Consider the following 24,409-nt stretch of genomic DNA (forward strand, 5'->3'; position numbering starts at 1 on the left):
CGGGCTAGAGTCTCTACCAGACTATAGAAGAATATTTGCCAGAGTAGGTTGCCCACCATAGGGATTCTTTGGCCGGCAGAAATGTTAACTGGCTCTCCTGGCCAATTATTCTTGTTTTTGCCGAATTCCACGATCTGTACCCCCGTAGGAAGACCTGGTGGAGGCTACATGTATCCACAGGTCAAGAACATCTTCCCTGGCAGTTACGATTTTGTCACGAGAAGATCTGCCTGGAGATAGATATCTACCAGCTCATTCGTCTCCTCAGATTCTGATCAGGAAGAGACAAAAATGCTCATACCTTTTAGGCCATACCATCTTGTCATCTTACAGGGGGTATCTTCAAGGATTTGTTTCAACTGCCACTCCCTAGCGTAAAAAAAATTAAAATGGTATCTCATAAGGATAAGTTCATCGTCCTTTCGTTGAAGTTAGAAAACCCACGCGCTATTTTTTTATTTTGAAGTGATTTCGTATTGCCCGAAATGGACAACCCTCCATAGATACTGTCGAGTCAGGCGTTTTGACGGTTTGAGGTTCCAGTTTTACTTTTGATACGAGGGAATGGACGCATATCGGAGATACGTATAGCTTCTTCAGTATCATATCATCACATCAGATATTCGTAGTGTAGTAGATCTATGCAACAAGTACAGGGCATTTTGCCCAATTATGGTACTAAAACTCAGTTGCATGCCCATCTTTCTAATAGAACTTAAACTAATTCAACGTGCACATACACATGATACATACTCGTAAATCTTTGCGATTGTACTTTGTCTTTTAGCCGTATGGAGATTTTAACGGGGATGAAAGTTGGTGTGATTATAAGTAGTCGTCATTTTTAAGGTAGATCAATTGTAGAAATGGCTATAGCCTATAATTTATTAGTCAGACATATGACTTTCATCCTTTTGATATCTTGTGATTACAACTTATCCTCAAAGTACCTTCACATGTATAGTATCTTTCATTGCGATTATTTTCAAACTGGTTGTCATTTGGGTTGTACGTTCATGGTAGAAATAGCATAATTTATAAGTACTAAAAGTCATATATGTGAATTCTAACCTTTCTTCAATACTCTGTTTTGAAAACAATATCCTTATAATTCCTTCATGGTATCCTTCTTTGTGCTGATTTTCTAAATGGTTGTCATTTTTATGGTAGATTCGTGGTAGAAATATCCTAATTTGAAGTCAGATAAATGCATTTTAATCTTTTTTTCAGTGCTATGTCCTTATTCTAGCACCCTCGCAGTACCATTCTTTGTTCTGATATTTTATGCGCAAATCATTTTCATTTTTATCGTACTCCCCAAGCCATTGAGTATGAGAGAAGCCCCACGGTAGATAAGGCTATCAGGGGAGCAGTGCGCTTTTCTCGTACTCGCTTGGTCGATCCGCTGAGCCCTGCGATAGCGACCCCGAACGCGTGACAAACGGCGGCTGACATTAACTCAAATGAGATGCCAGGTGGTGGGGATAAGGCAGAAGCACAACAACAACGCTCCGGGATGAAATATTGTCGTGCAATACGGCGAGTTCCGCTTGTGTGGGGCCCTAAATGGGGAGGTACGCCCCCCTGAAGTCATCATCATAATAGTGGGTTCATCTAGGGGTACTAGGACTTGGGACACGGCGCAGGCGCAGTCGCTCGGTGAGAAGAGGGTGTCTTTCGGAGGTTGTGATTGGATAGTTTGGCACCGTTTGCTGGATGTTCATTGGTCAGACGTCAAGTCAGTGGCATCTCTCTAGTATTGTGATTGGTCGGTTTGTCACCGTTTTGAAAAAAATTATCGGTCAGACATCGATTCGTTGAAACCTTTCTGATGTTGTGATTGGACCGTTTGGCACAGTTTGGAGAATGTTCATTGGTCAGACGTCGGTCGGGTGGCATCTCTCCGATGGTGTGATTGGGCCGTATGTCACCGTTTGGAGGGTGTTCATTGGTCAGATGTTGTTTTGGTGGCATCATTCTGATGTTGTGATTGGACAGCTTGGTACCGTTTCGAGGATGTGCATTGGTCAGATATCAACAGGATAACAAACGTAAGCCTGCAAAGGTCTCACACAGAACAATAGAAGTCTCCCCTTTTGATGAAGCACAAATAGAGATGGCATGGCAGTAAAAACAGTCCAGAGAGCTGCATGATTCAATACAAGAATGTGCCATATGTTTAGCCTCTATTGAGTTAAACGTTCCCACATTACTTCCTTTTTTATGTCATATTATACGAGCAATTAGACATACATGGTTAAGTTTAGATCTCTTCAATAGAGACCTTGCAAAACGAAAAATAATTAACAGTTTTTACAGCGTATGTTTCCAAGACGTTTCTGTCCTACAACTGCCCCCTCCCTTCATTCTAACCGAAGTTATTGGACAGCTGTGAACCGACGAATCTGTTTTATCCTATAGATTAAAGTACCTGAGACGCCTGCTATCGAGGCTACCAGAAATGCACCTTTCATATCCTTTCACCACTCCATGCATTATAGTAGGTGGCATCAAATTCCAGAGGAGGTTATTGATATTCCCTGTACGTGCCCGAACCACTCTCGACAAGTTCACGCGAGTTCACCGCGTGTATCCACCACATGGCACCCTTTGAGGGACAAATACGTGTTCCTTCGCACGTTACTGTTGGCTAAACTATTGCAAAGTGTGAACATTGAATGGACGCTATCCAATGAAAATGATCGATTCATTCGTGTCTCTCTCAATGAAATACAACGACTCTTGCTCCATGTGTTTATCAACTTCACCAAAAGGCCATGTTTTCGGTACCGTTTGTGGGCTTGATTGTAGACGGTACAACTTTAGAAGCTGTTGATGGATCTTTGTAACATTTGGGATGAGTGTCACTCGGTGGATTTTAGAGAGACAAAGGACAAGTGTGATTATAGGTTCCTAACAGCATTTTGTGGTACTGCAGCAGAACATTTGGTTTTGGTATCTTGTTCAACACAATAGTTTTTTTTTCACATTACAATATAACAACTATCAAAGCATAGGGAAAGAAAGACGAAAAGGAAAATAGGAGGTTACGTTGCACAACACGATGAATTTTTATTATCTCTGAAGTTTGACTATTTTCCGTTCTTTGAATGTTGAGATTTTTTTAAAGCAGTTATCAAATCAATGACGTAGCCATCATTCAGCCAACAGGCTTAACTCTGTGAGAGGAGTACAAGAGTGTTACCTCACTCATGGTCCCTGTACGTACGGTCGACGTTCGGCCCCTCGAGCCACACTCGGAGAGGTTCAATCAATTCCTATCCCGAAAATGGAGAAGGTTCGTCTACGGCTACGGGGTAGGGTGGAGTTCAAGGTCGTAGCCCCGTTTCTGGGACAAGCTTAAGGTGCCCCTGGCACGGTCTGTGCGTACTACTCGGGTGTTTTTAGATTACTTGGAACCAGGAAGGAGGTTGAAATAAGATATTTTAACCTCCTTGTTAGAACGAACTACGCAAAGGATGCAGGGGTGCGTGTGTGCGTGTGTGTGTGTGTGTGTGTGTGTGTGCGTGTGTGTGTGCGTGCGTGTGTGTGTGTGTGTGTGCGCGCGTGTGTGTGCGTGTGCCCAACTACACTACGTTTACAGAGATTGCATTGGATAGCATAGAAAAGAGAGACCGTCGGCATATGTATTAAAAAGAATTAAAAAGGTGCGATTGTTATAGAAAATTGTACTTAATGTTCCAAAAATACGCGTAAACACTACGACCGACTGATCCTCCCTTCTGCTTGGAGTTGAACAGTTGGGAGTTATTGAACTTAACGGCCTAACCTTATCGTTTGTTTATTTTTATTTATCTTTTTTTTATTTATCGTTTTTCTGCCCAAACATGGCCATTCCAGAAAACCAAAAAACGAATACAATGGAAAACTAAATTAATAGAGTGAAAGCAAAGACCTTATTACATACGCTACTTTTATTAGTTGTATCCCCTTTCACCATTACATCTACATGTAACATACATCCTTGTATATTTTTTTTATTGCCTCCAAGAAATGTCTGCTCATATGAAATGTGTGCAGGCCTGTTGTGGCTGTGATAAATACCCTTTCCTGCGGGCATCCGTGTGATGTATTGCCGCTGAACGTCCAGACATTCGTTTCTGCCTCTGGTTTAACCTTTGTTTCTATTTGTCACTGCTAATTTACTACTGTCCCGGTAAAGACGGACGCCTAGCGACACAAAACACAACGATCCCCCCCGAGGCTTAGTCATTATCACCTCTTACTGGGGAGGGAGCGAGTTTCCAATGCAACACATGGTTAAGCAATCAAAAACAATCACTTTAAAATACATGTATCTACATTTCAAACCACAAATCTTTACCACCCCTGCGAAGCTGGATTTGTCAGGTTTCTTTAGGTAAAAAAAGCTGGAGGTCAACTCTTGCATTTTAACGAGCTAAAGCCAGAAGTTTCAGATGAGACCTAGAGTTCACCCCCCATCCTAATATATCAGTCCATCCAGAAGAGAAGGGTTCAGGGGTCAATCCCAGATCAAAACATGCCAAAGGTCACGTACTTTGGCCAGATTTTCAAAATACACATTCTTCTGTCCTCCCTAGCAGAAAACTGGACCATTCTGAGCAAAATTTGCCCAGGAATGTTTTTTTTTTTTTTTCAAAAATAAGTACACAAAATAGTAAAGGGTTTGCAACGTGCACTCTACTGCGCAACTCATTAGCCGGTCCCTCCGCTACTATCGTTTCAATGTGGTCGACTTTTTAAAAATGTATCTTATTAATGACTAATGGTCTTTCTGAGAACTGGCGAATCTGATGTGTAGCGAATAATTGATGCCTCCCGGCCGTTTTTCAACATCGGAAAAACTGGAGAAGTCATCATTCTAAATGTCAATTGCTTAATTAAATTTTCAGAGAATATATCACAGCATGGTTTGAAGTCAGCGAGAAAGACAAGTGGGATATTTTGAACTTAATCTATACAATTTTTAAATAATGAAAAATTAGTCAATTCCGCTGCTTCCAAAAAAGAAGTGAAACCCAAAAAGCGTAGATTGTATTCCGTAGCAAAATAGCCACTTGTTTCACTTTTCACCATTCTTAACTTATCTGTATACTTTTCTATGTATTTTTCATGTCGCAATTAACCCTCCAAAAGAACTTTTAAATGAAAATAAAACTCATGAAGATTTACTCAAAAGATCTTTAGATGCCCGAAAATGCCCGATTACACAAATAGATCAACTAACAACTATCAGCATTGCGGAGAACAGGAAGTTGTAAGGTTACTTTTCCTAGTTCACAAACTGAAAGAACATGAAGAAGGGGGAGGGGGGCCGTTAGATGTTAATTTCTACAAATCAACTTCCCCGAGCTAAATTGGTTCTGTGCTTCATTACGACAAAGGCTTAGACTCACCGACTCGTAACGGACAAAAGAACGTCTCAAAAGATTTTAATCAACATGTCCTGAAGTCTAAGCCGGGGCGCCGGTATCTTCTTCTCCAGACTTGTTACGGACTTCGTTTCCGTACCGTAATAAGGTCAAGTACTGATTAAGAAGTCTTCCAAGTCCCCACCACTTAGCCTTAATTCGTCTTATTGGATCGATTTCCTGATTGGCTGTCAGCACGATAACTTGATTAGCAGATAATGAGGTTCCGATGGCATAAAAGATAGATGATGTGTGAAAACGTTTCCTAAAACTTTACTTGTCGTCATTTTTATCGTAGCGATGAGAAATACACGATTTTGTATGAAGTTTTAACTTTTAAGAATAATGAGGTTGTAATGATAAAAATAATAGTTTAGTGATTGGTTGACAACCTCTAAGCACTTTGCAGGCGTTAAAACGTGCTGAATTACATACTTGGTCTTTGAACATAACAAACAAAACTAACACAATACAGATAGAATAATTACATTACACGCTCTATAAAGGAAGTACTAAAACCAATTAATGATTACGGATGATGTTGATACAGCTAATTGATACAAACTCGTATGTAAGTTCGGACAGCTGGGAAATACTAGTACCCCTCAATTCGCATCTTAAACGTCCCTGTTCATTCAACCAAAGAGCGAAATAGTGTCTCTCAAAATTTACCATGAACAGTGAATAGGAATAATAACTTGTATGACCCAGTGACCCGCAATATCATGGAAGACAGATGACCAATATCTGACCTTTACACCTATGGCAATTTAGTTCGGACAGGGCACAGTGACCAGCTGTCCATTGACCTACTTATCAGATAATTAACGACTTATCAGATTAACATGTTGATGTTATCGGAAATACCTGTTTTGCCATGTCACCCTTACGTTGCATTTACATATGTATATCTGTAATATTTCCATTTTTCTGCAACACTCGAGCAATAATGTTTTTCCTTGTCGTTTCATGTTGAACTTTTATGCAATAAGCCATCTCACAGTGCGCATGTGCTGTCGTGATGCATTGTGGTCTAGGTCAAAGGTTACGATCCTATGGATGTTAGTAATATTCATCATTCTGAAGCCATATCGACGACTGTGTTCAGTGACTTTCATCGTTGTTTAAACCTTCTACCTTAAAAACGTATTGACGAGTGGAATTTTGTAGAGCAAATGTGTCAGAATACGATTATTAACTGAACTAGACCACAATTCATCACGACTGCGCACACGCACTCGGAACGGTGGGGTGGCTTATTGGAACATTTGATATTTTGTAATGTAAGGATGCTCAGTCAGCGAAAGTTTCAGCCAGCCCAAGAACAAGATAATGCACTTCTCATGTAATCTTAATGTTACGATTTCCTCTTCTACAGGGCAAGTTATAAATGACCCAGAAAATGTAACGGCGTCGATTGGTGACGATGTGAACCTGGAGTGGACTTTCGACGCCAACGGCGAGGCTCGGTTATTCGAAGTCTGGAAGAAGGTGCCCTCCACGGCCCTGGCCTCAAGGTCAGGTGGAAACACTGGACCACTTCAGTACTTCGATCAGAACCAGGTAATTATTATATTATAGTTTAAAACAAGAAAAGCTTTTTTCTTTAAGCTGGCCGGGGGCCAAGATTGGGATATCGGGTTGGGTGGCGTGAGTGTGATGACGATATGCAAAATTACACTTCATCAGCATACATAAAACAAAACTTTACTCCAGGACAATTGTAATGTATCATGAGCTCTTTCTAAAATCAACGCGGGACCTGGTAACAAATAGACACCGTTAGGTAATCGTGCAAGCACCAGAAGAAATTTGTGGCTTCGGGGGCCGGCCGGGACTACACCCCCGACGGGCACCGGTGCAATTGGGACCGTAGCATAACATCTTATTATCTGGATGTCTAACCTTCATTGACGTATTCCACAGAACGGAGGAAACCGGAAATTCAGCGTGATCGGAGCGGCGACGCTGTTTGTGAGGGACGTGCAGAAGGAGGATAACGGACCGTACCAGCTGTCAATCACCTTCGGCAACGGAGTGGACTTAACTTCAACAGCCTACCTCATCGTCAACTGTAAGCACCCCCTATAATTTCCCCCATAATTTCTGTAATGTGCGCCTGGTATCCAAACCTATTATAGCTGTCTCTTTTGCCCTCTCTAGTGTGTGCGTGTGCGCGCGCGCGTGTGTGTGTGTGTGTGTGTGTGTTTGTGTGTGAGTACGTGGTTGTCAACCTGAAAAACTCGAGAAGGTCTGAATGGATAGGTTTCACTTAGTGATGAGATTTTTTGACCATCTAGCGGCTTGTTATAGCACTGCAGTGGAAATTCCTTTTTATCGTCTGATCTGAAGATGATGGTACGGTCACCAAATCGGAATATTAGGTTCTTCTCCAAGCAGAGGTTTCCATGGGGGGGGGGGGGGCTAGCAGTAGCCGCGATTTTCTTAACGCTTGGGGGGGGGGGGGCGCGTTAAAAATCGCGGTCACTCCTAGCCCCCTAAATTGAAACCTCCGCTTGGAGAATAATGTTAGATAGTTCTTATTTTATCCCTTTGGGCGACGCCTCAGGTGCGAGCCTGATGGTATAATATTGTTTTATATCCATCTGTCAAAACCTAGACCCGCCCAGCATCGACGGCATCACGGCCAGTCCCAGCTCCACCGTGAGAGAAGGCAGCTCCCTCACCCTGATGTGCAACGCGGACGGCAACCCCGACCCCGCCGTCCGCTGGACCAGACAAAATGGTGCCCTCGGGAAAGCAGCCACGATCGACGCCAACTCCGGCAACCTCGTTTTCCCCAACATCACGCTAGCCGACAAGGGGATCTACACGTGCACCGTCGAAAATGTTATCAAAGGCGCCCCCCAAGCCGCCTCCAAAGATATCTCCATCAATGTCTTAAGTGAGTTCATTCCCTCCAAGGTTTACTCTCTTCTGAATGGTTTTGATGATGTTTCATAAGCGTCGCCATGCGACAGGCATAAGCTCTGCATGCAGTTAGATCTTGTATGTGCCTGTGAAGTCATACAACCTGTTGAACCGCATGTTATATCTATTGCAAATCTAAGTAGAAAACAGCGGTACTTAAAGGAATGCATTTAAGATTTTAGAATTGCATTTAGCGGAGAACAGTTTCCAAATTTCGCATATTGACTTCATGGCTTGGACGAAAAAAAAGGTTATATTCGTTCAAGAAATGTGGATGCGATTATTTCATGCACTCTTATCTACTTCATTTACTATACTAGCTATAGCAAGTAGAGTGTATAGCTAAAAGATTCTACTAATCCTGTTGCTAGATGCTAAGCTAGGTCTTTCTTTCTTCTCTGCACTGTCTATTCTGTCTGTTCTGTCGCTGGTAAGTGGTGCACTTTCTCTCTTCCATACGTCACACGCCACTTTTGTGATTTCCTTTGTTCTAATTACTATGAGGCACTACTAGTACTCATAACCTCATGGCATGTTCTCACAAGGCGACGTTACTCTTGATTGGTTTGCCGTTTGGTGGTAACATCGCAAAACGTCTGCAGTCGTAAAACGATATGGAAAAGTCGATATGGAAAACCGTTCGAAAGTGCATGAATACGCACTGCAAAGACTACTGTCAACGAGAGCTCTCCAAAGGGGAAAGAAATAAATTTCTGTATTTTGTCATCGTCCGTGGTGTGCGCAGTGGTCTTCAATGTGTGTAAGCAAACTTGGTGCCTCAGCGTGGGTTGAATTTTCCTTTCTCCATTGTTCCTTAACGTATGCTCTTCAAACTCTCAGCCAATCAGTTTCCACTTCCTTTCCACGCGCAGCATTTTCATTGAAACGTTCTTCATGAACATGGGGCCAACATAGTGTGGCCTTTCTGTCGCATACCCTCACTCGCTACTCCGTCTGTTCAGCTGTTGATGATTGAGAACCTTTCAGAACATGTCGGCTCTTCTCTTTTATCTGACTCTTACTCACCCTCTGCACAACACCCTCCATATGGTAATCTACATCACGATACGCTCGATGGAACTAAAAATTCCGCCATATTTGTCCACCATTTTGTTTGAGATCAGTGCTACTGGAACAAAGTTAGAGAAGCATAATAATACATTCTGTACATATTTTGTGCAGAAGATCTCTTCAAAGGTAGAAGCCCCAACTGTGCTAACGACCAGTTAGTAGTCTCATATATCTGTCTACTGAGAAAAACTGTTTGAAGTGTAACGTACTTTTAAGATATACACTAAAATTTGAAAGAAGTTTCGTTACAATTCAAATCACGCGAGAAAAGACGAGACCTCTACAATCCCAATCTGTCCTCCTGCTCTAATCTTCCTCCCTGTCCTTGAACCCTTCCTCTGTCGCTCATGCCGTTAAAAACCTAATGACGTCATAACACATTCTTCCTTTTCCCTTTTACAATAATCCTCTTCAACCTCGTGGTTTGTCCACCATCTTGGTTGATCCTTTTCGTGACGTATTTCCGTTGGTCCATCAAGCCGACCAACTTACCACCCTGGCCCCAACACCGTCACTAACGTCACCACTACCACCTCTCACGTCATCTATGACGTCATCTGTGACGTCTGTTGTATCTTCACTGTCCTCAGAGGGTGAGTAAGATGGGTTTAAAAGCAACGTGGGCGTGACAGGGCAAAATGGCGTCTCGTTGCGGAGTCCCTCTGAGACGAACCTTCACAGTATCATTACGAGACATAGATGGTCTGTTCGACAATGTCGGAGTTTCATTTGCTTGCATATCGGAGGGCCCAACTGTATTCAGCTATGTTTCGGACGAAGCTGGTTTGAAAGTTATCCCTTATCAATGAAAGCTTCGCTATCTATCAAAAATAGTTGATCAAAACAATCCTCTCGAAATTTTTCTAGGATCAAATATTTTCCATCTCTTATTGATTTCGGTCCCTTGATATTCCATACCCCCCCCCCCCCGTGCATTGTCAGTCTCAATCATGCAGTATAATTGATCTGTTGATGTAGTAAGGTCCATTCTAACCAATTGTTCATGTTGGTGTGTGGAACTTGTCAACATTGAAAACGTGACTTTGATGCTACCAAGTAGCCAAACTAAAGGGTTTTGTTGAAGTTATCTATCATGCAGTTGTCATAATTCCAAGAAGATGTGGGAGAACATGTTTTATTTTTACTAACTCCTGTATCATTTCATAACCGAATAGTTACCAGGTCCTTGGCTTTAGCCACCTCTTCTTGGAAATTATGTAACCGTTATCACTTCGAAAAAAAATTAACCCCTCACATTGGCCTGGTTAGGTTTCTAACAAAACGTTATACCTTTGTCCAAAATTGATGGAAAAACAAAAATGACCAAAAAAACAAAAACGAAGCGATTGTGATTGCTTACTTTTTCTCGCATGAGAACAGATATCTCTTTTTTTCCCTGACCCACTCTCCAGGTATTGACGCGACCCTGCCTCCCCTCGTTGTTGGCGATGACTCGGACCCAGAAAGCACGGCCACATCGCTGTACCCCGCCCCGCGGTCCGGCGTGGGGAGACTACAGGCCTGTATGTACGTCATGTGCCTACTGCTCAGCATATTCCTCGCTGGACCTCGGCAGTCATGATTCCTCCGTGCTAACCCATGCCTTAAGTGACGTCCACACTACAGGCGCCCAACAAATGATGACGTGTGATAACATGTGCACACACAGGCTTCGATTAGTCGGGGTGAAATATTTACAACTACGATTCTAACTCTATTACCTGTTCTTAATTTAGTTGGTCCCCAAATGGTGTTAGAAACTTGTCTAATAATGTCTACCGTTTTACGGGAAAAAGCAGAAAACACAACTAGCAAAGATACACCCCAAATCACTTGAAGACTGGTTTTAGACCTAGCGTTAGGGCACGTAATGATTGTGACTTTAGATTGGCGCGACCCTGAATGTTTTGTTGACTTCTACTTTAACATAGTCATCATATTTTTCAGAATGTTATTCCAGTGGCAATAACTTTTTGCTCACTTCGCCACATTTAGAACATTTTGGGACGTCATGGTCGCCATCTTAAAATACAGACTCTCCTTAGGTTACTTAGGTGCAGAGGCCAATAGCGAGATGAAATGTTGTTTTATCATGACTTGATAATGTCTGTAAAAAGAATCAAGGCAAGTTCGGTTTTCCGATAGATATATCTCGTCTGCTCTCGCGAGATAGTGACTATTCTCGTCTACTCTCGCGAGATTATGATTGCCGTCAACCCAGGTTGCCAAAAGACGAAAATTGAAGTGAATTGCTTGTGCTGTACAAAATTGTGCCAATCAGGGTGTGAAACTAACAAAAGTGTGCGCTGTGAAGTATTGAATACGTAATGGAATGAGTTGTCGTACAATAATTGTGCATAATTATATTTGTATATCATGGCAAAAATTTGACTTTTAAACAGTCGGGGTGATTAGTGTATCTTATGAAATTAGTTAGCGTTTGTGAATACTTAGTATATTTTTTACATTGGCATTAAGTTCTTCCTTTCTTCCGTTTCAAAAAGTTGTAACAATATTTCCATGTAGGCATTTTAGATTTCGTCGTCAGCAAGGGCCTTAGATAATATTAGCTAGGAATGAATATTGTGCAGTTAGATGGGTGAAAAAGTTGTAATCCATTTGTTTCGACGTGCATATTGCTTCTTGGTGCTAAGTACCATCAACTTTTGTTGTCAGGAGCTGAAAACGAAAACTAACTGAAGAATTTTGTGCCGACAAATATGATATGGCTAAGGGTGCGTTTGAAACTGTTTGTAGCCAAATGTGGGAGTGACTGTTTGTGAAAGTGAAAAGTTTCAATTAGAGATAGCTGTTCGGATGGACGTTGCTGTGTTACTTTATTGTTTTTTATTGTTCTAGACGATTAAGGTAACGTTAGGTAACGTGTCAAACCTTGGAACATCGGTTAGAAAACGACTTATTTGAAATATGTCTTACAGCAGCAATTCTACGTCCTGTAGTCTTCTAGAGAGATTGGTGACATGCATAGGTTGCAATGTCAAAATCTACTTTATAATTATCAGAATTTCAACAAAAAACACTACTTTTCGTTGTTACCATATTCGCTTGACATACGTCATAGATTACTTTCATTATCTTATTCGTTTCAATATAACCGTCGATCTCGTCTAACAAAAAAGTGAAACTATATTCTAACTGACGTACCTCAAAGTGTCGGACACATTTGAAAAATCTGTAAAAAAAATGTCATGACATATAAACAATAACCACTGATATAACTGCACGTTGACTTTAAGTCGAAGTTCTCGACGCAAGCTCTATGGCAGCAACCCCCACAACAAAAGAGCATCCAGCTCCAAACTGTATAGAGAATGTAACCGCCATCTTGTATATTACCCACAATCCCTAAAAAGAATACCCATGAATCCTCGCGTTGTTAAAATTCAAGGCTGTGGCCACGTGGTGTGTGACAAGCATTGTGGGTAGGTCAAACTCCATGTACAAACGTCAATCTACTCTACAGATGCAGCTACATGCATCTTACAGTTCCGTGTCAAGGTCAAAGTTCAAGATCCCAGTGCACAATTAGGGTTTTGGAGAGTAATATTCAGACGTTTTTCAAACGTTCTGCTGCCTTTTTGGAGGCTGTGCTCGTTTTCAGTGACTTTCTTAACTGCTTGAAATTTCTGTCGCAAAAGAAGTGGGAATCAATTACAAGCGAAGGAATCTGAATCTGAATGTTACTTCCACAAAACCCTAAATGGGCTTCATTGGGATCTTGAACTTTAATCTAGACCACAATGCATCACGACTGCACATGCGCACTCGGAACTGTAAGATGACTTATTCTGCCGGACTGTGTAGGGGAGGGGGGCGCAGGTTTAAAGAACTCACATCAACAACACTCTGTACAGCTCATCCACCACCTAGTCTCCTGTAACACTGCCTTTGAACTATGTCGTTCTGCAGTTGCGTAAGTGAACGTAGACACCATCGCTATGTATGAAAGTTTATATAGCACTTAGTATCTCACCTGTACTACTATCGTCCAGACTTGGAACTTTCACCGTGTGTAATCTGAGGATGTAATAAATCCTGTGTGTACATCGTTTTATGGTGTGTGGACTCTATGTTGCAGACCTTTGGCTACAATCATATGTTTGTACGTTGATGAAGGATAGACATCCAGGATAAGATACGCCAAAAATAGTTACTCAGCAACTAAATAGAATTTGGAAACTTTCAAAAATTTCAAAGTTTTATCCAGTTGTTTGAGTTACTATTTTTGGAAAATCATATGTTTGCTTCATGATGATATATTAAGTCAGATGAAATAAAACTACCGGTAATGTAAATTATATGAAACAGTACAGTACAGCACAGTCAGCTATAATGTGATACTTCAAACTATACTACATATTCAATATATCACATTTCTACTCTAGTCTTCATGGTTTAGAATGTTGAAGTTGAGAATCTTCTCAAACATCCAAATTCTGGACTGTGCACGACTTTTCCATTCGCGAAAAAAATCACCATTTTGACTTGAGGCATGTGGTTCATCCAAAATGTCAGGAAGCCAAAAAAGTTCCTCATTTTTGTTCTTGCTTGGACAATTTTTATGCTTAGACTGTTATAAGCAAATTAACTGGAAAATCCCTTTGCAGAATACTATAAATAGAAGGTTTAGAAGAGTATGTCGTGTTTAATAAACCGTTTCAAACCGTACGCCCAGAAATTCCATTCGACACTTATTTTAGACTCTCTCGCAGACATGCGTTACTTAGCCCCAAATATGCAACAACAAATACCAGGTAAACATTACAGTCAATGACTTGACTCAACAGCGCTTGAAACCACAGCACACGAAAAAGGCACGACATTTAGCTTACCTACACACACAAGAGGACTCTATAATTTGAGTTGTTTACATCGTATCGTAACACACAAAAGGTTAAGTTATTCTTTCACGATGCCGTACCCTTCCTTCTGTGTCTCCGTTCTAAGACAATGACCTGTCTTAAAGACGCAGGACAAGAATCCGTTGACCCCCGGTGTGTGTGCGTTCCACTCCCCACAAAACAAATACTGCCCACCTCCACTCACTCCAACAACTTACATGGGAGGAACAATCTTGAAAACTGCCCAACGCCACAAAACTAACCTTTTTCACACACTCAACGACAGCTGCCTCACAAAAATCAAACTACCATTCACATTATCATTTTTTGTGTATTCTAATGAGTATCTGGCCCTTTAAATACATTAGATAAGCAATGAGTGTTGACGATTTATAATCATTCCTCCCCGTAAGAGATTCCTCGCAACCAATGGACGTGAGCGACCTTTGCCCTCCCCTTCTGTAACGGTGTGTTAAAAGTCCATGTCGTCTGACTTAGTTAGACATTTCACGAAAAGCTGACCAAAATGTCGTCCTACAAATCATTTTGCTGCCTACTACTGGCCATATCACTCCACAGAACGCAAGGTAAGTCTAATGTTTCATGTATATTTTGTATAAGTCACTGTTCCCATGTGTTTTAGTCACCTAGTACGCGACAGGTGTATTTGGGAGGGTGGTCAGAAACGTGAAACGTTTTTCCCTACGAAACTTTTCTCAAGTCAAAGAGGAAGTCAGAACTAACGTATTGTATTCTCATTCTTTAAGAGTGTGTTTTTGTACATACGTAACCTTTGACTCAGTAAACTCAAATGTAGGTAATTAAATAATATCAAAAGCACAACAGGTGGTTGTCATAATTGTTTGGTATGCCTATCCTGCACAATGATGAGGTTCTAAAGTAGAACACAATTTCATATTACACTTATTTAAAAATGTTCGTTTTCAAAAGTATCGGGACTGGTTATGATGTTTATACAATTTGATTCAATGAAGTGATTGCAGGATTTTAGAAAGGGCAGCTTGCGAACTCAACATTTGTTTCTCCGTTGTTCTTTATTTGCTAAACGCTAATTCGTCACTAAGCCTTTTCAAAAGACAGGTAGGGCATTGCACTATCATGGCGTCTATCCAAAAACTGGACCATTTAAGAATTGTCCTTACAAAACGTAAATCTTTTACCAAGTGTTAATTGATAAAAGTAGGGGAAACTATAAAGACTAATCTTACCAAAAGAGGATGCACACATATCCCAGCCACGCATGGCTTGAAGTGAGCAACGGTCGGAACTTGTTAAACACGTTTCTTGTTTCAGTCTCGGGTTACGCATTCCTCGCCCTATGCTATGCTGTCTGCTCTCAGGCATAGTAAAGACACGACTTAAACAACTCCTGGAGGGCAGGGCAGTTTGTTCAAGGGATAATCCGATAAAGAACTGTCATACCAGACTTGGGTCGCACGAATTCAAAATGGCGGCCTCCGTGTGGGTCGCTCTTATCATTGCAGGTTTGAAGGTCATATTCTAGCAAAGATTCATTTTTGATTTATCAACAACTTGAATGGCGAAGTTTGAGATATGATACATTGTCCTGTCTCTTTACCTGTGATTATACATGCACTGGACAAGACAAAACATACTCAATACTTCCAAGGGTGTATAATCAGCTAAATCACTCTGAGACACTCATATCTTAACCCTTTTCGAGGAGTTATGATACTTTTTTCAACTATACATACTTTTATTAGTGAGTTCCATGTTATAATCTAATATCGTAGCATTTTTTTCAAAAGGTTAAACTTCCTTGTGGTGAATTTTGTACTTCAGAATTTTTGACTTATGAAATAAAGATGGTGGAAACCTGGACATTTGCATATTCATTGAAGCTCTTAATTCAAACGTTTCCCAGGGTCTATAGTCTGCTTTGCTGACATCGATAAAGAATGTTGAAATGGTCACATATGAAAAACAAAATATGAAAATCTAACGATTTCTATATATCACATTGTATAAAATGCAAAAACAAGCAAGTTAAATGGATGTTGTTCCTCTTAGATTATTAATGATTAAACATTCAATTCTAAGTGCTGTTTTCACATTCCTGTACCATTACATATCGCGTGACTAAAAGTGGTAACACATTTTACGAATGACGTATTCTCACCTACCTTATAACTTCGTATTCTGTCCAGTACACGTAACTCTACATGACAAGGTTGTTCTACAATTCTAATTTGAGATATCTACGACAGTTGAACACTGGATCATTTAATAAAATATCCTCTAAATGTAGACACATCAGATGTATCAATAAAGTAAATATGAGTGGGAAATTTTACATAATCATCAATTACTTTAAACCTGTTCTGCAATTCTCACAGCCATAAAAACCGAACCAATCAGAATTAAAAAGAACTCAAACATCTTTCTATTTCAAGCAGATCTCCACCCCTCTTTGTGAGAGAAATGCTGCACAAAAGAACGGAATATAATACAGTATAGAACGTATTTATACAGCGTAAGCGCAAAGTAAAGTAAACCTCATGTGTACATGCTCTGAAGAAGATCTTGATTGAGTCATTCATCATCATTGGCTGCTTTTTTTCCCTTTCATGATGGGGCACTTTAGACCTAATCATGACATATTTGCTGACAAGGTAACATTAAATCTACCACACGAACTCTATACCTTTAAATTTTCATCTGACCTCATCCGGTAAACTAAAAAATGTCTGCCACGCTAATTCTACCTGTCACTTATTAACCTATAGCACATAACACCGACCCAACGCTACACAGACGTGGCACAGGGTAAATATTTGGTGACGCGCGTCGGTTGGGCTAGGGCGCTTCAGTCTAGGAAACTAATCCCCAAGCAGATGTAGGTAATGGTAGTACCATGGCCTTTTTGTTAATCCACGTTGTCTAGGGCATGGTATTGGTAGATGGAGCCCAACCCTCTTTTTACACAACCTTTCACCTACCAAACCGAAGGCAGGTACCCATTTTTTCACCTGGGTGGAGTAAGGAAAGTCACGCAAAGTGCACAACGTCGTTAGCATGTCAGGGGGTTCGAACCAAGGAGCTCCGGGTTCTGGGACAAACATTCTAATCTTTACTCCAACACGACGCCATTCTTTCTATCATTGCATTTTTATCTGTTCGTCTCCTTCTGAATACAATACGAGAAAATGATTCCAAAGTTGCACAAACGGCACGCAAAATACCGAGAATGAGCCGGATTCTTACATATGATTGGAAATCAGGTACAGAAGGCAGAGTTTGGAATCTTGCGCTGTTTGTTTGGATCAACATATTTCAAACAAACTCGGTCGAAAAGGCAAAATAAGCAGAGACATCGTGCCGTAACGGCTGACACAAAGTGTGTGTACGATGACGCAGAGCAAGAAAGAACGGAAAACAACAAGACAGTGTCTCATTTCAAACAGGAAAAGGAAAGGTTATTCAGAGGATGTGTGTGGTATTAGTTACGTGTAATTCAAACAACGGTTTGCCTTCGATCCGTCACCAACAAAAACTCCTCAAAGAAAATGGCGCACCACATCTTGTCCAGACTGGCTTTTGTTGATTTACCCTCATCCGCTGTCTGATTTTCACACAGTCTCCTCTATAAATTGCCAATAAACAAAAATTCCAAGCCTAGACAGACTAATTCCTCAATACTTGAGAGTGTCTAAAATAACCAAAAGAAGTAAACTGTATGCAAACAAACATCTCGAGCCAAGACAAGTGCATTCTTTCTTGAATACATGATAGTGTCTAAAGTAACCAAAAGAAGTAAACTGTGGTACATGTTATACTAAAACTAAGTACAGTATGCACAAAGAATGCGATATCACTTTATGGCACGTCAAGCAACACCTCAAGGCAAGCTTTATTTACTACATGATGTAAATGTCAAGTACTACCTGAACAAATTTACATGCTAGGCGATGGTATATTGTTTATTGTTTAATGTTTAATGTTGGACTTTGCGTCGTTTTCCGTTTTTGATTGTGTAACCATTAAAACTATAGTGCATAGGAGGATATGATGATATAGTTCGTACATGTCTATACAACTACAGTTCGTACAATCTACAACTACAGTCTTCCGACATAGTTTGCACAGTCTACAACAATATAGTTCGAACGGTTCGTACAGTCTACAACTTGAGACGAAGTCACATGCACCGCACGATTTTTAACAAGACTATGACGGAACCGACGGTTAAGAATGATATATGACAACATTTCACCGTCGCAAGACATCTATTTCTTAGACAATATATCCACGACTGTGCCAAGAATGTTCTCAATTTGCTGTTCATGTAATGTATGTGACGGGGTTAACCTTTACCACCTTTTTTTTTAAGTCCACCGCTGTTGGTAATTCACAATATATTCAAATAAGATACACCATGTATCATAAGATCATAAGCTCCATCTGCCCTTACATTTACAGCTGCCTTAAAGAAGAGAGCAGTTGTACCTAAACATACTAGTATACATTAGTCATTGCAAATGTAGCAATATATTAAATTCTTATATCACTGTATTTGTACCTCTATTTCATCACCATGACCTGTACCTGTACTTGTAAAAACAAACGGACCATAAAGGTATTTCATTCATTCATCCATTTATTGAAAGTCTTTCAACACATGCTCTTCTACAGCCAACCCAGAAATCGTTGTTCCGAGCATTCTGATAGAAGCAGAACAGGGTAGCACTGCGGATCTTGTGTGGAACTACACGGACAGCCCCGACCTGTTGTTTGAACGCTGGGTGAAGGCTGACACTGACAACATTATAGCCGTGCGCAGTCCTATGAGTGAAACCAAGATATTCCTGGTAAATATTTTTGTTTTGTATTGCATACCCAGTAAACTGCCTCGTGGCGTAATACACTAGGATGGTTCTGAAGATTACAAGATTTATAGAGATAGATCTATCTGATCCACTCACACCGAGAAGGACCCCTACTCTTTGCGATAAGTGTGTTAGGTTCTTTTACGTTCTCGAAGTGTGGCTTTCCTGAAACACTAGGCCTCCATTGAACGAGGGACGTAGCCTCATTTTCACAGAGCCTCATTTTCACAGAGCCTAATTTTCAGCCTAATCTTTTAAAAAGTGTGCCAAAAAAGGATTTTATGGACCAATGTGCTTACATCTGCACACTTGCCGCCAAGAGCCGTATTTTCTTAAAGACCGTTTCATCTTCCCTGTTCCAGGATCGAGCAGAGCTCTTCGGTTTAGCCTCCCTCAGAATTCGTGACCTGAGAAAACATGACGCCGGTTTCTACGAGCTGCACACCATCTATGCTGACGGTCAGACGGCCAACAGGGCAGTCGAGCTCATCGTGGCATGTAAGTGCAAAACTTTACAGTATACCTAATTTCTACATTGAACCTGCGATATTACTGATACCTGCTCCAAACTTCTGTAAAATGCACCAAAAAAGCCAAGCAACTTCCTACAAATTTGTTGATCAACTAACTATGAATGAAAAATATCTAGAATATGCTATTCTCATTTTTTTTTCAATGAGCCGGCATTGGCTTTACTATTGTCGACTGGTCCTGCCGCCCGAACGTTTTTACGCTGCCTGATGTAACGTCAATCAACGGTTAAAATGTCTGTATACTGTTCTTGTTTTATTTTGATATGGGCCCTGTGCCTGATAAAAAGAATAAATAGATAAACTTTATATGTCAGTTTATAGGGGTAACGTCACAGCTCCAAACTACTGTTGTAAAATGTCCCAAAAGGAAGCCAGACAACTACAAAATGTACCTACATGTTTATAGATGGCTTAACCATGAATGAAAAATATCTTTAAAAAACGGCCGCCTCCACCAAAGCCTTCATTAGTTTCGATTGACCAGCCACTAAGACCACGTGACCTTGTGGACACGTGACGTCAACAGCGCAACTTACGTTGTTGTTGTTTTTGCTGTCTACAGACGGCCCGGCCTCCATGGACACCATTGTTCACCCGTACCCGAGTTATGAAGGAAACAACATCAACTTGACGTGCGTCACAGACAGCCTACCGGCCTCCAACTACACATGGACACGGGAAAACGGCGACCTGCCATCCGATAGGTAAGTACAAGAACAAGTGCAGTACCTTCCCATGACATTGCTCCCTATCACTCACCAACCAAGGTCTGCACTGGGTTGGGAGTAGCCTGGAATCCTACTTCAGCTCCAGTTCGCTCTTCTGATCACATCTAAGAAGAATATGACTTTCCTGAGTTCAATTTGTCAAAATCTATAGCCGGCTGACGCAGACTACTTTTAAAACTAGTTGGCAACCTCGACGGTCAACTCTCACAGATGACCTTGCTCTGGACGGTCTGGAGAAATGGTCTGGAGAAGGTTGGGAGGCCATGGTTGGCTATGTGTGACAAGGGCTTACGGTGGTGTGACTAAGGGGGAAGCTTGTAAGAACAGATGGAGGAAAGCTGAATACCAATCCAATTAAACAAACTACAACAGGAAATGATAACTTCGATATTTTCTGTCATTCGGGCTTCCACATTCTTGCGTATTGCGTTGATGCAGCCTCTTAAGATTACAGATCGGAGTATAACTGTTTTCATGTTATAATCATTTTCTTGTATGTTCTTCTGTCTCACAGAATGGCGTACGACTCCAAATCCGGAGTCCTGAGTATCCGGAATGCCACTCGTGAAGATGTGGACAAGTACATATGCAGAGCAGAGAACGGCGTGGGTTCTCCTGGTTTTGAATTCGCAGACCTCGAGCTGCGCTGTAAGTTGATGTTCCAAAATACAATGTATAACGTTCTCTCTGTCTCTTCTCTCTACTTATCTATCTATATTTCTATCTACCTATGTCTCTCTATAATATATATAGAGACAGGCGGATAGATGATTGTGATTGTTGTATAATATGTTAGTTTCTAATACCTACCTATAGCCCTGTTTACACTCCATGTGTGTAGTACTAGTTACCTGTTGTTTCCAAGAACGTCCTGTCATAGAGATGCCGCCATCTTGGAATGGTAATGATTATCAGGTAATTCACGATGATTGTCGGGAATTAAGCAGATGTTGGAATTAAGCAGTATCCAAGCAGATGTTGGGGGTAGAAGATCTGAACGTTTTCTGATTGCTAAGCTTCTCTAGCTCTGACGGCCATCCACCCCAGAGATACCCGCGTCTCTCCAAATTTTTCTACCAAAACCCTATCTATACCCACCAATAGACAGGACGGGAACCTTACATTGTTAAACTCCACTTGTCCAGATTCTCCACGCAGTACCAGTCTGCAGGCGGACCCGGGCTGGGCCTGGAGGGAGGGAGACGAGGTGACGCTGCGGTGCACCACGGACGCCTTCCCGCCTGCCACCTTCACATGGCGCCGGGAGGACGACGGCAATATACCCGGGGAACCCAGAGTGGAGGTACGGTACTCTGTTCTCATCATGGCGATTGCATGACCTCCGTAAAATATGGTTATGTTTTGCTGACATTGGTGTTGATTTTAAACTCACGTTGTGAAGTTTTGTTTCTAGGCAGGCGTTGTTCTAATTAAAAAAAACGTATTGATAGAGCTGGGTTCAGAATTTTATACTGAATGTAAAAAAAAACTTCTTGATCATTGTAAGAAAGGGATAATGTGTGACAGCGCCCTCTGTTGATCGTCCTGAAATCTGCAGTTAACAAGTTGCGTTGCAACAACAATCAATGTATCAATGTCAGTAGTGCGGTAAGGAGTTTGATAAGACTAACAGTGGGATTCATTTATTGTTTAGCAAAACAGGATGGCGGGGACGTTAATATTCAAGGGAATAGAGAAGGGAGACGTTGGAACGTACGTGTGTGAAGCCGAGAACGGGATTGGTCAACTGGACAGTGCCAAGTTTGTCATTGACCAAGTTTTGGAACGTACGTATCTAACTTTGGGAAGCCAACATTTGATAAAAAATGCTCCATTAAAAGCAATCGTACGTAATACTATTTTCCAATGCTGTAACCTACCTAATATTTTTTTTAAATCCTTTTTCATCTGCTATTTTTCATCATCACCCTTTGAGATGCCAATCGTTAAAAAAAGCTCAATGAAGAGTGAGCACTCGTTTATGCTATCCTGCTGTTTCCTAGCTAAAGTTATAACCTACCTAATTTGTGTTTCATTGCTTCTTTTTCCATCATACTATTTTTCATAATCAAGCTTTAACTATCATCTTAGTTTTGCTTTTATGAACTGAAAACAAGCATTTGACAAGCAAAACTGCTCTGAATAAAAGCGCTTTCAATCAGGAAAAAGATAAACCAAAGCAACAAGGGACATCGTCTCGCAAAATTCATCTGATTTTGCTCTGTGAGCTCTATGCAAAACCTTTGGCAGCGTGTTTGTCTATTTGTTTATTTGGATTCACCATTGAAGAGGAAACAGGTGTAGACTATCTTCACCTGTACAAATTATTACATAAACTGTTCCCTACTTTAGCGTTGCCTGGTGTCATTGACAGCATGGGCCAGAATACAGGTCAGTATCACCAAAACTGTGTTCCATTTATTGGCGAAGCTTCAGGAGCAAGCCTAATAGTATAGTGTGCGTCCGATCGCCAACAATTCTAGGTATTCCACATTTTTGATACAAGAAAGGGAAAATTCGATGATCATCTACTTACAAATATTTCATTCTCAACTTTATTCCTCTACACACTTCAGTCCACGTCACTCTTTAGACTGGAAGTTGATTCTGAGCATCCCTGTGTAAATTTGGAAGCCGTTTAACTTCATTTTCCTTTTTCTTCGAGTTATTCTTAAGAAGTGTAGTAACTTTGTATAGACATCGATTTTACGAATATAAGCTAAGTAAGCATCATTTTCTGGAAACGCTATGCATTGCTGATCCCCAAGCAGATCTGTCGGTGGCAAGACAGTACCAAAAGGGCCAAAGCCATCGGTTACTGATTAGCGCTTTTGGTACTGTCTTGCCATCGATAGATCTGCTTTGAGATTAATGCCAGATATGAGCTCAAACCCCTGCATATCTTATTTTTCCCAATAGAAGATAAACCCGTTACCAAGCCACCTGTATCCGATGAGAGAAGCGGAGTGACCCACGTGACGTCATCCGTCCTCCTCAGCCTGGTCGCCATGTTGTTCAGCCTGACCGTCTGTCGGCTCTGACTATAGAGGCAGCCATAGTCTGATTTTGTTGCTGTCTAAAAAGTTTTTGTACCAACTTCTAGATTTCTGTAGCGTTAAGTAGCTATCAGTCGATACAGTTTTGCGCCTAACCAGTTTCTTTATGTCCATGAACAGTGCCGATTTACATTGGGTCAATAAGCCACCTCACCATTTCAAATGCGCATGTGTTGTAGCCTCGATGCATTGCGTTATAAGGTCAAAGTTCAAGATTCCTTAGCTATAAACAATTCTTTGTCTAGACAAGTTTGCAGCGTTTCTATTTGAATATTGTTCGCTTTTGATGGGTCATAACCTCTGACCTTACCCACAATCACCTGCGGCACTGGTTTTGAACGTTAACAAAGATGTCAGACAATATTTGATAAATTCTATACACCAACTGCATTTCAATTGTTTTTAAATAGATAACCATTAGGTTAGCTTTTCTTAGAATTTTTCTGTATGGTATCTCTTTGCTCTGTATGGTATACGTTTGCTTGCTTAGAATAACTGTCTAGATGCTATGTAAGACACATGTGCTTGTACAAATAATACAAATAATGTTGTCATTGCGCACTAAATATTTTGTAAACGTTACAGCGTTAATTGCGTGACAAAGTAATGTTTTACTATGAAAAACTTGCAAGTAAATGAAGAATAGTGCCACCTTATTCGTCAACATTCCTGGTTGTATGATACATCAATGTAAATTTACGACAAAAATTTAGGGCTTGGTGGTTGAAATGATAATCCTACCCAAAGCGATGTGCTGTCTATAAATGACTACACCAATAAATGACGTCTGTTTACCCTTTGTCCGCAATGTCCACAAATGATAGTAAATGTAGATAAACTGCTGATAAGCAGAATTCAATACAGCATTTTCATTCATATTCCATATCAATGAAGCAGGCAGGTGATGACCGCCATGTTTGTGTCCTTGATTTGCATTTTACTGGAC

General features: G+C 40.9%; 3 protein-coding genes across 8 annotated transcripts in view; 2 read left to right on the forward strand and 1 right to left on the reverse strand.

The window, feature by feature from the left end:
• Positions 1-13,488, forward strand: part of LOC136445916 (lachesin-like) — a 33,722-nt gene extending 20,234 nt beyond the window's left edge. For 3 of the 5 annotated variants that reach the window (XM_066444142.1, XM_066444143.1, XM_066444141.1), the window contains exons 3-7: positions 6,793-6,977; positions 7,341-7,488; positions 8,035-8,319; positions 9,896-10,009; positions 10,829-13,488. In XM_066444142.1, coding sequence (XP_066300239.1) covers positions 6,793-6,977; positions 7,341-7,488; positions 8,035-8,319; positions 9,896-10,009; positions 10,829-10,998 — 902 coding nt within the window. In that variant the 3' untranslated portion in view covers positions 10,999-13,488. The remainder of the gene's footprint in view (positions 1-6,792; positions 6,978-7,340; positions 7,489-8,034; positions 8,320-9,895; positions 10,010-10,828) is intronic. The other 2 variants (XM_066444145.1, XM_066444144.1) reach the window with 2 other exon arrangements.
• The window catches only part of LOC136445839 (V-type proton ATPase 116 kDa subunit a 1-like), a 268,423-nt gene that overhangs the window by 53,459 nt on the left and 190,555 nt on the right, over positions 1-24,409 (reverse strand). The window lies entirely within an intron of this gene.
• On the forward strand, positions 14,724-24,346 carry LOC136446116 (lachesin-like). Of its 2 annotated transcripts, XM_066444403.1 has the most exons (9): positions 14,724-14,865; positions 18,953-19,128; positions 19,509-19,644; positions 20,242-20,383; positions 20,922-21,055; positions 21,553-21,710; positions 22,062-22,194; positions 22,760-22,798; positions 23,327-24,346. In XM_066444403.1, the coding sequence occupies exons 1-9, from the start codon at positions 14,805-14,807 to the stop codon at positions 23,446-23,448; spliced, it is 1,101 nt and encodes a 366-aa protein (XP_066300500.1). In that variant the 5' UTR covers positions 14,724-14,804; the 3' UTR covers positions 23,449-24,346. The 2 variants fall into 2 exon arrangements, with proteins under 2 accessions (XP_066300500.1, XP_066300501.1); XM_066444404.1 differs by lacking the exon at positions 22,760-22,798.

Source organism: Branchiostoma lanceolatum, chromosome 12 (assembly GCF_035083965.1).
Source record: "Branchiostoma lanceolatum isolate klBraLanc5 chromosome 12, klBraLanc5.hap2, whole genome shotgun sequence".
NCBI lineage: Eukaryota > Metazoa > Chordata > Leptocardii > Amphioxiformes > Branchiostomatidae > Branchiostoma > Branchiostoma lanceolatum.

Bases quoted from the DNA above. Each gene is read 5' to 3' on its own strand.
- LOC136446116 (XM_066444403.1), top strand. From the start codon at position 14,805: ATGTCGTCCTACAAATCATTTTGCTGCCTACTACTGGCCATATCACTC. The intron at 19,645-20,241 runs GTAAGTGCAAAA...TGCTGTCTACAG, and splicing joins AGTCGAGCTCATCGTGGCAT to ACGGCCCGGCCTCCATGGAC. The intron at 22,195-22,759 runs GTACGTATCTAA...TCCCTACTTTAG, and splicing joins CATTGACCAAGTTTTGGAAC to CGTTGCCTGGTGTCATTGAC.